The following is a 14776-nucleotide window of genomic DNA, read 5'->3' as shown; positions in this document are numbered from 1 at the left end:
TGAGATTACAGCTGACAAATTTTACTATCAACGACAGCAGCATGACACGCCCTAGGAACGCAACAAGACAATGGCTACATCTTTCATGCCATTAAAGTCTACACAAAAAAAAAACATTTTAAAAAAGTACAAAATTTTCATTGAACTAAACACACAAGATATAAAACCCTCAAAAAAAAAGATAATGAGAAGCTCAGACTTGCAAGAGGAGCAATTCACAACAATAAATCAAGGAGCAATTTTTTTCTGTATAATGATTTCTGATCACTGTAGCCTTGTTAAAAATGTCATTTATATTACTTGTTGATCAGAGTGAACCTGTTAGGAGCTCAACTGCCCAGAACACCTGTTGATATTGCTAATATGCCATGGCATTAAATATTTAATTATCACTTAGTCCTGCTTCACATGAAAATAAATCTCACCTTTTGAATCACACTCAGTAACAGTATTTAAAAATACAGCAATTGGCTGAATTGCCACTCTTTAAATTTGCTTAAGGACATTCAAACTGGAATTGGAAGCCCATCACATAAACGGGGCGTTGGTTAATTGGTTAAGAAGAGTTGTCTGTTGTTATACTGGGTCCAGCATTGTAATCTGTTAACTAAAATTGGAAAGGATCTAGATAAATAAAAAAACACAGAAGGATCAGTAACAATGCATAGCAGACAGCAGACTTACTTATGCTGTACTGGGAATGGACAGAATAATGTAATTTGCTTTTCGTCAGTTTCCTGATACTTATCAAGTGGTTGCATTACCTATTTTAAAAGAAAGTTGGAGAATACATTCCAAGCTTGGCTAACTGCTTAAATTTCGATTGGAATCATGGAAAAATACAGTGTGCACCAAATGCTCCCATTTCCTGGAATCTAGTTTTACCATCATTATAATTTAAGGCTTGGTGCAAGAGCAGCTAGAATTTCTGACTGGAAGTAACACAGAAGCCACAGTTATGCCCAGAATTACCAGAAAACAAATGGGGAATCTGGAATTTGCAGCTTTAATTTTAATATACAAAAATAAATTTAAGAAAATTCCAGTAATTTTGGAACAACGGGCAACGCAGCATACTTAGTTTTGTTTTTAAAAAGGAACAGACTGCTATAATCTTCTTATTTTCAAGTTGGTTCAAATTCCTGAGCACTGTGGTTTTACAATTCTGGTGAACTAATGAGTTCAGGGAAGCAGATTTAGAAGTCAGGAATTCGGCATTTAAAGTTACTTATTAAAAAAAACAAAATGGATTTAACCACATTCACATGGTTCTGCATGTGCAACAATCTGCTATATCCTGACTTATTATTACTCTAGTCTACTCCTAAATTTCTTCAGAAATTTTGCTTTTATTCCTCACAGGGCAGCACCAGGCAATCCCAATTTGCATGCTAATAAGCGAGAAGCATTGCCTAAGTATCCTCAGTGTGTTTTTATTCTTATTTTAAATACCTCCTACTGCACCAATGCATTACATTTTCTTATCATAGCAAAAGATGAATGGCTAATTTTAGCCCTCCATTTGAAACTGCCAATGTAATACTGATTAATGCCACATTAAAGACCATTGGGAACTTAACCAGGACTTTGTTAACCACGCCTCAGATAAGACTTGTACAAATCAATTAAACTTGTAGTTTATCATTTCAGGCAACAATTAAACCTGCACATCAGACATATTACATGGCAATGCATTCTCTTCTATTTGTACACCTTACAGAGAATTCCTTAGGGCCAGTTAGTACCCTCTGAAGTGTTAAACTTTGGTTTTGCAGAGAGTTGTGCCATGCCAAGTGTTATTACTCGGTCTCACATCAAATTCCTTAGCCCACCCCCCACCCCTCACAACTGGGATTCAGTGTTCATTAGTAGCCAACAACAAATTGGACAAAAGAAATCACTTCACAGGTATGGGACATGGGTCAGAGCCACATAACTACAGAATCGGGGGAAAAAAATTAAAGATGGGAAGTTAGTAATTATATCAGTAACTGCACTTTACTTCCTGCAGAAATCAGACAAGCCAAAAGATCACCATAGCAGAGAAGTAGAAGCATGAATAAGCCATTTCACCCCTCATACCTGCTCTGCTGTTCAATGAAATCAAGGCTGATCTTTTACCTCAGCACTACATTCCTGCATTAACCCCATATCCCTCCATTCCATTAATATCCACAAAGTTTTGAATATACTTAACAAATGACCCTCCACATTCTTGAAAAATCTGATTAGACTTAAAGGAAAAACATTTGCAGGAAAATAAAGAGTGTGGTTAGACAATGGTAATTAAATATTAAGATAATTAACATAAGCAATTCTTTTCTGATAATTCAAAAAATTATGTTCTGTGTTCTTACCAATATTAATTTTGGCTTTACAACTTAATAGGCTTAATATTGTAGTTAGTTCTGCATTTAAAAGTGAAACTTTTTCTAAACAAAAGAATAAAGTTTACCAGGCCTGGCCAAATATTTACAGATTAGCGGAGAGCAGTTGTCAGGAACATTTTGAAAGCCCAGTCTTGCAGGATTCAAGTGCACACTGAAAAATGTTAGTCCTAACCCAGTATCACCTGACAGTTTCCTTTTTAATCTTTTACAATGCCTTTTAAGAATCTGAGGTTATTCCTTCCTCAAACCCCTGGTTATTTAAAGAGAAAAAATACTAATTGTTTTTCTGCTCTTTCACCACTAGGTGCCAGCATGATACCACAAGAGGAAGGATCTAGGTTGTGCAACTTTACAGCCACAGAGCAGAAGGGTCCTCATCCTGTATTAATGGGGCACTTGGGTGCATCATAAGGAACCTTCCAGGCACAAACAAATAAAGCTCCTATTAATTTTTAATGCACAGTATGCTATTTTGTTAGCTAAATATGCTGCAAGGGCAGTTTCCAACCTTCCACATTTATAAATGAAGAAATCAGATATATAGTGCTTTGGTTTATTTACCTCAAAACAGTTTTTTTTAAACCTCAATCTACATATGGGCCATGTATTATAGTTCAGTACCTTCAACTAAGTCAACATGCCCATTATATTACATTTCTGAGGTAAAATCTTTCTTTTTGGGAGATTGAAGTGAAAGAAGTTGGTACTAAGTCATTTCTGGTCATGAACTATCCTTGATATGGTAATGTGAATGAGCTGTGGAAACAAAATATTAAAAAAGGTACTGCAGAAGTAGGGTTCCCTTAAACAAAAACAGAATGTTGGATAACCTCTGCAAATTTTGTGTTCTGCTGATTAAGATATATTCTGGCAGTTTTCTAAGAATCGAAACTGAAATGGTAAAAGGGCTTATCAATGCACTTTAGTACTCACTTGCCTTATTTTTGCTTCAGAAATTAAAATCAGGCCCTTATACATTAGTGCAAGTAAAAATGAACATACATACATACCACAATTAGTAAAGGGTTGCCCACAAATCCTTGAATCCTGTGGTATTAGATCCATTCACCAACACACACATAACTTCCTGGGAATTATTTCCATGAATTATTTTTCTTCAGTGTATCAAACATTTGAACAACAAAGCAACTTACCAAAGGACAACGGTGTTGCAATACAGCCCTGATTAATTTGGCCCATCAGAAGCAAATTTCTCATCTATAACAGACAGTGCTCGGGTAATCCAGCTATTGGGTAAATAAATAACATTTTAACAATAACATGTTAATTGAAATTCTATTCCTATTTTATCTATATAAAAAGACTTCTGTGAATACTTTCAGCTTCTCAAAGTGGAAGACCAACTTACTACATGATGATCAAAAATTAGTTAGATTTGTGGTGACAGGAGAGCTCTCCTATTATTTAGGGTTTTTTTTTAAAAAAAGGAAATATGTATTGCAATTGTACAAAAAACAAACACTTCCAAATCTTAAGTTAATTAAACTACAGCTGAAAAGTGATGCTGGCCATGACAAGCAACAGTCTATACAGGTGAGGTGTTTGAGGGATTCACATGACATTCCGTTGAAACATGTAAAACCAGGCAGTGTTTGCCTCAGCTGAAGCAGTCTCTTTTGCATGGAGTTAACTCGACTGTTTGACATTATGTTGTGAGTGAATGCTCCTCATTTCTCTGATGTACACAGGCGCTTGGACTTTATGAAGGCCATGCCATGTGTTCGCATGTGTGTATTCAAGGCAGCTTCAGTTTCAAAAGTTTTGGAGCAAACTTTGCACTTTTTGTCCGTCAGCATCATTTCAGCCTGACTGTCGTCCAGGCTCATTTTGCAGTCTGCTGGGTTCTCCTCCCGGGCACCATTTTGCCTGGCAACTTGCTGTGCATTTTTCATCTTGTGAACAATGAACAAGTGTCTGGTTAGGGACTGGAGAGAGGTATAGCAGAGGCCGCACTCCCGACACTGGAAAGTTGAGCCATCAGTTTTGTGTTGGGGGAGGTGTTCTTGGAACTGAGTCACATTCTCTGTGGTGAAGCCACACACGGCACATTTATTGAGTTTGATGACGTTGATTTTCAGTTTCTTCAACGGCTGTGTGATGGCTCCCCTGGGAGGAGGCCGAATCTCCACCACTGTATCTTCTGTCTTCCTCTTCGGTGGTATTGCAGTCTGCGGGGAAAAATACAAGGCTCCAAGTAATACATGCTTGGTGAATTTCAGGGAAATTCCAGTGGCATTACAGTTCTTACCATTAAAGGCATCAGAAGCTGCATTCAGTCAAAATGGTTTGAATCATATTCACTGCCTTGCCTATTAGTGACCACGATGTTACAAAATGAAAACAAAATCAGATGCTGCCAATGATGTAATATCACCTAACTGAGGAACTTGAACAACGTCAAATGGTGCTTTTTAAAGACCGATTGACCACAATCTTGAAAACGTGCCTTTAGTTCAGTATTAAAGTTTTCATTATGTCTCTGGTCCTCAGCCTCTGGTCCCTGGTTCAAAGCAAGGCCTAGTTCCCGGTACTGGCCTACAGTTCCAGGTAGACTGGGGCCCAACATTGCTTGGTCTCTGGGGACCAAGCAGACAGGGAAGGTGTTTGGGTCCCAACATCAGGGCTCTGCCACAACCTCCAGTGCTCCTTCTGGTCTCCCTCTACTTGTAATTGAATGATGATGTCAAGATCCAATCCTTACATGGAATTCTTATAGGAAATTTCTAACCCCAAACCCCACAGTCACAGCTTGCTTCATGGGAAAACTGACAACAGTTTTCACTGTTATATGGGATAGATAATTTTCATTTCAGGTACAGGACCATGCAGGATTGTTGGCTTCCTTTTCTGTTGCAGCATTCAAAAACCCCAACATCAAGGTCGAAGCAACCCTGTCACTTGGTATATCACCAGCTAGCTCAAAACAGTCACCTCCTCCACCACTGGGTTACCATGGCTACTGCAAGCATCCTCTGTGGGAGGCACTGCTTCTTTCTCAACATCTTCCAAACCCATGACCAGCATCACTTAGAAAAATAAAGAAAACCCCGGAAATACACAAACCTCCATCGTCTGCATGTAGCCCTGCATTTTCCACAGCTCTCTGGTTTTGATTAGTGAACGTATGTCATGAAAATCCCTACCTAAGCCTTCACTATAGAGTCATAATGTACAGAAATAGGCCCTTCGGCCCAACCAGTCCATGCCGACCAAGATGCCCATCTGAGCCATTTGCCCATGTTAGGCCCATATCCCTCTAAGCCTTTCCTATCCATGTGCCTGTCCAAGAAGCTTTTAAATGCTGTGTAACATTTAACATTTAAATGTTAAATAGTGCCTTTTAAAAAGCACTTGAATGTGAACTACTGGAGCTCAGAGCATTCCACCAACTCTTTCTCTGAAGAATGAAGTTTTACCAATGCTGCCAGCCTTACAAAAGAAGCATGCATCCCAGCAATGAACTTTGGAACATTAATAAGGTACATCTTTTGCTGGATGCTTTGAGTCTTTGCATCTGGATTTAGTCCCTGGCTCAAATTTCTTCCATCCAACAGAATTAATGTTTCAGGTCGAAGACCCTTCATCAGAGCCAGCTGGCAAAGGAACTAAATTGACTTTTCTCTTACCCAGTCTTTGGAGAGTCAAGCTATACTTTTAAAGCTTCTGTCTTGGTCCCAAAATTACATGCCTTCCAAGAACAATTCTCATCGATGAGATCAAAATCAAAATTAGGAAAAGAATCCTGCATAATCAGGGAGCATAATTTCGGAACCCAGCTCAGTAAAATAGTCTCTGCAAGCTATGGGTCCTGTTGGATTAAAACTCACCTTGTTATCTTCTTTCTTTGGAGATTCTACTATGGTTGTTGACTCTGTCATTTGAGACACATCAGGATTTTTAATGCCATGCATGAGTCGAATGTGCTTCTCCAGCATAAACCGTTTGGTGAATGTACGTTTTGAATCAGGGCAATTCCTGGACATAAAAAGACATGGACACATTAGCAAGAGGTACAGTGAAAGGACATAACCAATTATGACCTTATCACAAGCATGTTCAATTTCTTTAAAGACAACTGAACATACTCTCCTTGGAGAGTATAAGGATGAGGTAAGCATCTTCTAGGAACAGTTAAGATGTATTCCTGGAGAGGAAGGGAGGAGGAAATTTGAGAGCATGGGTTTAGGATTATAAAGAGACAAGCCCTTTTTAATGTAATTCTCTTGACTTTCTCTATCGGCATGGAATTGACACTTCCAACATCATATATTACAAATCTTCTGCCATTCACATTGCCTTATAGAAAACCTCTTGTTCCTCACTCCTTCCCAGAGAGTTGCATTAAGTACCACAATGGTTCAACAGCAGCACTCACTGCCAACTCAGAAGACACTGGGACTTGTACATCTGACCGAGACTTACACTTCAATGCAGGATTGAAGAATTGCATTGTTTAGGCTTTTTTAATCCAGAAGAAGGGTTAGGCAGTATTTTTTTTTATATCTCTTTGGATGGAAAAAAAGCTCCCACTGTGCTATCTGAATATGACAAATAACTTCTCCTTCTTTCTTGACCAAGACCACCTTCACCAAGATGGTTGAACCTGTCATTTGCTGCAGCATGCAAAGCAAGACCTAACAAACCATGTGGCTGCCATATTTACCTGCATGATAATAGTGACTATCCTTTAAAGAATTAATTAGGTGCTTTTCACTAGTTCAGTAAAAGATCAGTGTGATTCGCAAATAGAGGTTAGGAATCTAATGTACAAAATACCATTAATTGGATCTAGAAAAGTCAGATCAGGCTGGGTCAGGAAAGGACGTCATCTCTGTGGGGTGGAAAGAAGTCCTACCAGTCCCAGAGATGAGCTGAATGCTGCAAGAACTCAGAGAGCCTAAGGAAATGTGCTTCAGAGAAAGGTTTGAGCAGCTGTGGACGTGAAAACACGAGACCCTGGTGCAGAATAGAACATTGAGTCTGAAGCTCAGCCCTCCTTGGTTTCATACTGTTTAATGAGGAAATGTCTAGGAAGTGGGACTTCAGAGAAAATCTTATTGTTTAGTAATGAGAAAGGAGCAGTTTTTGGGTGGAATCAAAATTGAGAGATTTGGTTTTGTAGCATTCATTTGAAAGAAGATGGAAAATATATCAAGCAATCCTCTACAAAATTAGGGCCATTTTGATCAATTCCCATTGTCCCCTACACAACCTGGAATCAAATTTTACTAATGCATTTGCTCACCCATCCAGACCTATATTAAAACTCAGTGTTCTTTGACTCAGAGTTTCAAAGCAAATGAACAAGACCAGCTTTCTCAACCACTGTTCACATACCTATTCTGCTCCTGAAACAATTAACTTCCCCCATCCATTCATCTGCTTGAGATTTTGTCATTCTCTCCTTGATGTCCTTTCTCACTCCATCTCAAGTTACTCCAGCACAAGCTCACCCACAACAATGCCCTCTACCTATCGCCACTGATATTTAACTGGTTCTTTTCGTCTCAACAGATCAATCCTTATACTTCTCCTCATTATCAAATTCATTCATGATCTTGCATCATCCATTTCTCTGGCCTTCCCTTTTCGACCTTGTACCCAAGGCTTTCAGACTGATTCATTTCATCACCACTCCAGCATTAAGGAAAGATTGTTCAGCCAATGTATTCCAACCTTCCAGTTCACATGTCAAAACAATTTTATCTTCCTACATCTCTATCTTTCCGAATTTATTTATTTATATCCAAAATAAACTTTATTCATAATAAAAGACAAACTATATACAATAATAAAACAATAATAAAACCGTGCAAACCTTTACATTCTTGTACAGATCAATTATTACAAACCACAGCACCAATGCTACTCGCGTGGCTCCCTGGGGTGATACCCCAATCCCATATTTACAATCTTTAAGGGGCTTCCTTGCCTGACCCCACCCCTCGCTCTCCTGTGGCAGAAGAACCCTAAACTGTCGTCCTTCCCCACTGAGCCCTTGCGTTGGCTGGACCCAGCTTCAGTGCATCCCTCAGCACGTACTCCTGCAGCCTGGAATGTGCCAGTCGGCAACATTTCCCCTACGGACATCTCGCAGTGCTGGGAGACCAACAAGTTTTAGGCAGCCCAAATGGCAGCTTTCACCGAGTTGATAACCTCGCAGTAGCACTTGATATCCGTCTCTGTGTGTGTCCTTGGGAACAGCCCGTAGATCAGAGAATCCTCTGTTACGCAGCTGCTGGGGATGAACCGTGACAAGGAACCTTGCATCTTTCGCCACACTCTCCTCGCAAACCTACAGCCCGCAAAGAGGTGTGTGACCGTCTTGTCCCCAGCGCAGTCCTCCCAGGGGCAGCGCACGCTGGGACTGATGCTCCGACCATGCAGGAAGGATCTGACTGGGAGGGCCCCTCTCACCGCCAGCCAAGCAAGGTCTTGGTGCTTGTTGGTGAGTTCTGGCGATGAGGCATTCCGCCAGATGGTCCGGACAGTCTGCTCAGGGAACACCCCACAGTATCCATCGAGTCCTTCTCCAGCAGTGTCTGCAGGATGTTCCGTGCTGACCACTGCCTGATGGACTTGTGGGTCAAAGGTGTTGGTTTGGAAGAACTTTCCCACGAAGTACAGGTAGTGCGGCAACGTCCAGCTGACTGGGACGTTGTGTGGCCATGAGGCCAGGCCCATCCTTCGCAACAGCAGGGACAGGTAGAACCTCAGTACGTAGTGACACTTGGTGCCCACGTATTTGGGTTCCACGCACAGCCTGATGCAGCCACAGACGAAGGTGGTCATCAGGATAAGGGCGACATTGGGGACACGTTTACCCCCATTGTCCAGGGACTTGTGCATGGTGACCCGTCGGACCCGCTCCATCTTGGATCCCCAGATGAACTGGATGACGGCACACGTGATTTCCAAGCAGGAGGAGCAAGGAACAGGCCACACCTGCGCCAGGTACAGCAGCCCTGAGAGCACCTCACACCTGATGACCAAGTTCTTCCCAGTTATCGATAGGGACCGCCGTTCCCACAGTCCTTCACCTTCCCAATCCGTTCCCGCCAATTTTTGTTGCACGCCCCAGCTCCTCCAAACCAGATCCCCAGCACCTTCTTTTCTTTTTGATATTTCTGTTAGGAATGTTACATTCTGCCCACCTTCCCTTGTTGAGCACCAAGAGACGTTCCTTTATGCACATGGTGCCTAAATACAAGTTCTTGAAGATTACTTATTTCTAGTCATTTCAACAGCAATAGGTGCCCAAAAAAATTCTCTTATCCCTTCCAGGATGAAGCGACAATTTCTATTGGAAATCTGTTAAGGATTAAGATGCTTCTCTACAATAAAGGAAAATCGAAGGGTCTGTAAATATGTAAGTGCAGTATTGTATTCACAGCAGCATTAGCAGAAACAAGCCACTTAGAACCATAGAAAACTACAGCACAGAAAACAGGCTATTTGGCCCTTCTAGTCTGTGCCAAAACATTATTCTGTTAGTCCCATTTACCTGCCCCCAGCCCATACCCCTCCAGACCTCTCTCATGCATGTATCTATCCAATTTACTCTTAAAAGTTAAGAGTGAGCCCGCATTTACCACATCAGATGGCAGCCCATTCCACACTCCCACCACTCTTTGAGTGAAGAAGTTCCCTATAATGTTCCCCCTAAACTTTTCCCCTTTCACCCTAAAGCCATGTCCTCTCATACTTATCTCTCCTAATCTAGGTGGAAAGAGCCTACTTGCATTAACTCTGTCTATGCCCCTCATCATTTTGTAAACCTCTATCATATCTCCCCTCATTCTTCTCTGCTCCAAGGAATAAAGTCCTAACATGCTCAATCTTTCCCTGTAACTCAACTCCTGAAGACCCGGCAACATTCTAGTAAATCTCCTCTGCACTCTTTCAATCTTACTGACATCCTTCCTGTAGTTCGGCGACCAGAACCGCACACAATATTCTAAATTTGGTCTCACCAATGACTTATACAACCTCACCAAAACATTCCAACTCCTCTACTCAATACTTTGATTTATAAATGCCAGGATGCCAAAAGCCTTTTTTTTACAACCCTGTCTACCTGTGACTCTACTTTCAGGGAATTATGTATCTGAACTCCCAGATCCCTTTGTTCCTCCGCACTCCTCGGTGCCCTACCATTTACTGTGTATGTCCTCCCTTGATTTGTCCTTCCAAAATGCAACACCTCACACTTGTCTGCATTAAATTCCATCTGCCATTTTCTGGACCATTTTTCCATTTGGTCCAGATCCCTCTGCAAGCTTTGAAAGCCTTCCTCGCTGTCCACTACACCTCCAATCTTAGTGTCATCCGCAAATTTACCACATTATCGTCTAGATCACTGATATATACAACAAACAACAATGGTCCCGACACAGATCCCTGAGGCACACCACTAGTCACAGGCCTCCAATCTGAGAAACAACCATCCACAACCACTCTGTCTTCTCCCATTCAGCCAATTTCGAATCCAGTTTACAACCTTTCTATGGATACCCATTGACTGAACCTTCTGAACTAATCTCCCATGTGGGACCTTGCCAAAGGCCTTACTAAAGTCCAGGTAGACAACATCCACAGCCTTACCTTCATCTACTTTCTTAGTGACCTCCTCAAAAAACTCCACAAACTTTGTTAAACACAATCTACCACGCACAAAGCCATGCTGACTATCCTTAATCAACCCTTGGCTGTCCAAATACTTATATGTCCTATCTCTCACAACACCTTCCAATAATTTACCCACTACTGATGTCAGGCTCACTGGCCTGTAATTACCTGGTTTACTCTTTGAGCCTTTCTTAAACAATGGAACAACATGAGCTATCCTCCAGTCCTCTGGCACCACACCTGTGGCTAAGGACATTTTAAATGTATCTGCCAGGGCCCCTGCAATTTCTACACTAGTCTCTCTCAAGGTCCGAGGAAATATCTTGTCAGGCCCCGGGGATTTATCTACCTTTATTCGCTGTAAAACATCAAGTACCTCCTCCTTTTTAATCTATATATGTTCCGTGACACTTGCCCCTCCTTTGTGGTAAAAGATTCCCAAAAAGAAAAGCCACAAAATGAAAATAAAGTTTTCATCCCCCTAATTTTTCTTTCATACTTGTAACAGAATTATAGATGCTGTTGGCTACATTTTAATCCAGAAAAATTCTTCATTTAGTGAAAAATAAGTAGGCATAAAAATTGCTCTACATTATTTTTGGGTGTTAAAAAAGCTTTTGTGGACAACCAAACACTGTTTGTGAAAATTACATCAAAATAGAGGACTTCAACCAGTGCGTTTACAAAATGTATGTGTATGCGCACACATTCCTTACATCAAACCCAAGCAAAGAAGATCACGCAGAGCTTCTAGAATATATGTAGCTGACTTGATCAATCCTCTAAATACACTGCACACATGCACACGTCATACGTGACACATATTTACTATATCATGCTGCTTTTCTCTTTTTGAAATGATTTATATAAGTATATGCATATTATTTACAGATTTAATCTATTCCCAGAATTCTGAGTTGCTTTGCTCTTCATGAAAGAGCATGTGTCATTAGAGTTTGATCAGTTTCCTTTAAGGAAGGTTTTTTTTTAAACTCAATTCAATAGAATCTTGTATCATTTCTTCCAAGGTCTCCACCGGATCAATTTCTGGAACACCCTCATGATCACATAACTCATCCATATTCCCTTTTATTTCTCCTGCTGGAATTAACTGGCTTACACGTACATTTTTGATTTTATTTTCTATTTACTTATGAGGATGGCAGATTTCATCCCCTGAAGGACATTAGTAAGCCAGATGGGTCTCTAATCACAATTCAGTAGTTTCATGGTCACCATCAGTGAGACCAAATGTTTGCAGCATGATAGTCATGCAACATTAAGCAGTGTACAACTCCAGTCATCATATTATGAAAAAAGAACAACAGGTTACAGTGAAAGGCAAAGTAATATCTGAGAGAGCTTATGTTAACCACCCACCATAATGGTTCCTAAGAGAAAACTGAAAATAGCATTGAAGTGTCCATAATGAAATTATCCTTACCTAAAGGTATATAACATTTATTATGCTGAAAGTGTCATCAAATCTAATTAGTGGGTCTTCTGTCCACGTCAACACCATTTCCATTTTCTCAGTACAAAACATTTCTTTACCCAGAGGTGAACAACATTTATTGTAATGATGGTGTCATCAAATCTAATTAGAGAGACTGCTGTCTATATCAACAAACATCTAAGAGGTTAGAAGGCACCAATGTTTCTGTTCTACTCACAAAAGTACACAGAGTTTTGATGAAATCATACTTTTCCTGAACGTAACTGATAATATGCCACCTGAAGATAATTTTTAAGCTGTATTAATATTTGAGAGTACACTGCACGGCTCGTTAAAAGGGTAACTGACCCAGTAATAAATAAACTGCAGACAACTCAACTTCTAGTTAGACTTCTGACCATAGCTTCATACACTTCAACTGCATTGTCTTCCAATGCACTTGTCCTGCAATACATAGTCCCAAGAAGAAATGTGAAGCAGCACTGACTGGATTTCAACTATTTCGTTAGATGGTGCAAAAGAAAAGCTAACTTGAGCCAGTCCTAAAACAAAAATGCAAAAGTCATATTTTCAGGAACTTGGCAACACTTAATAAGGAAAGCCAGCTTCTTAAAGAGCAATAAGAGATGCCATGTTAAAAATTAGCATTCAAAAGCATTGAAACTGAGAACATAAGGAATATTGAACTCTTGACAAACAGGAACATGCATCCCTTTGTTGCCCAAGTATTGATAGCCTTTGCTCTCATTAAGACAGTCAAATGTCAATATGTAAACTTCTGTCTTGCAACAATGTAAAGGAAAGCAGATTGTGAATGGAATGTTGCAAAAACTAAATCACTAGCATGTCATGCTTTTCAAGAAAACCCAATTTAGAACAGAGCTCAATTAATATTCTGCATTTATGCAGGACCAAGCATACTTGAGGCTTACTTTAAATTGTGGGCCATTCACTGGTGTCTAATTATCCTTCATATTATTTAGTTATAGAACAAGCTGCAGAGAAAGTAGTTGAGGGAGATACAATAACAGCATTTAAAAGACATTTGGATAAGTACATGGATGGGAAAGGTTTAGATACATATGGGCCAAATGGAACTAGCTGAGGTGGGCATCTTGGTCAGCATGGATGAGTTGGGCCGAAGGGCCTGTTTCCATGCCATAATACTCTATGAATTTATGATTACAAGAAAGGGTTTGAAATACTAGTGCATTAGAAAAGAAAGGATTATGTTGAATTAACACAGACATTTAAAATAGCGAGGGATTTTGAAACAGCCCTTTTCTGCATTTTCTGACACCAAAGCAGTGTGGTGTGTCAATACTAACATGGTTTTTCTAAGTCCCACAAAGATTGCAGCCTTTAATTGCCATCTTCTTAAAACAGCATTCATAGAATGGTATAGCACAGAAATGGGCCCTTTTGGCCCATCTTGTCCACACTGACCTTGATGCCTATCTATGCTAATTCCATTTGCCTACAGAATCATAGAGTTAAAAATTGTATTGTTGCGTTTCCCTTTATAACACTGAGTTTCCCTGCATCAGTTTAGCATGGGCTACTCTATCAATCTGTTACAAGATCTTGCAGTTGCCACCTTGGGGCTGGACAATATCGGCAGGATTCTGCTTCGAGAATGAATGCTGCAGTGATGTCAGAGGGGATGCAGAATGGTCCGAGGGGCTTAGAGGATTTGGATACACTGGAGGTGAACATGGATGCAAGCTGCTTGTGCAACAGAGCCACAAAGTGGGAGATCCTCTGGCCAACAGTGAAAGTGGGTTGTTCTACGAGGTGTAAAAAACTGTCTTTTTTCAGATCAGGGAGCTTGAAAATCATGTTGGAGAAAAAATATTGGATATTGCACTAGTTATATTGGATATAGCACTCCAAATATTATTTGGAGTAGTTTTATAGCAGAGCATGGATTTTGACACAAATAAAAATCCTAATGAAAAGTCATTCAATTTATCATCAAATTCTAAGAGACACAGAGAAAATAGCAATTTTGCTTGATTCTGCATTAAACTATTCTTTTCCAATGGCATTGCACTGTTTGTTTAGCATTGAGAAAAGGAAGTTCTATGCCCTCCTGTACAGTTTTGAAAAACAAAGTGGTGGAAATAGCCCTTTCTTTGAGGCAGTTCCAACAGTTAAAGTTTTTTTTCCACTCACAAAGACACTACTAAGACATAGAATTTGGAGATTTATTTACTTTATACTTAACAGATTTTCAATAGAAATTGCCGCTTCATCCTGGAAGGGATAAGAGAATTTTTTT

General features: G+C 40.1%; 1 protein-coding gene across 9 annotated transcripts in view; it reads right to left on the bottom strand.

Annotated features, from left to right (window-relative positions):
* The window catches only part of znf532 (zinc finger protein 532), a 146702-nt gene continuing 131926 nt past the window's right edge, over positions 1 to 14776 (bottom strand). For all 9 annotated transcript variants that reach the window (XM_052038235.1, XM_052038187.1, XM_052038242.1 and 6 more), the window contains 2 exons: positions 6239 to 6386; positions 1 to 4579 (listed from right to left, as the gene is read on the bottom strand). In XM_052038235.1, coding sequence (XP_051894195.1) covers positions 4079 to 4579; positions 6239 to 6386 — 649 coding nt within the window. In that variant the 3' untranslated portion in view covers positions 1 to 4078. The remainder of the gene's footprint in view (positions 4580 to 6238; positions 6387 to 14776) is intronic.

Source organism: Pristis pectinata, chromosome 2 (assembly GCF_009764475.1).
Source record: "Pristis pectinata isolate sPriPec2 chromosome 2, sPriPec2.1.pri, whole genome shotgun sequence".
NCBI classification, from domain to species: domain Eukaryota; kingdom Metazoa; phylum Chordata; class Chondrichthyes; order Rhinopristiformes; family Pristidae; genus Pristis; species Pristis pectinata.
The sequence above is the reverse complement of the archived record's forward strand: the minus strand, read 5'-3'. Positions and strand labels throughout refer to the sequence as shown.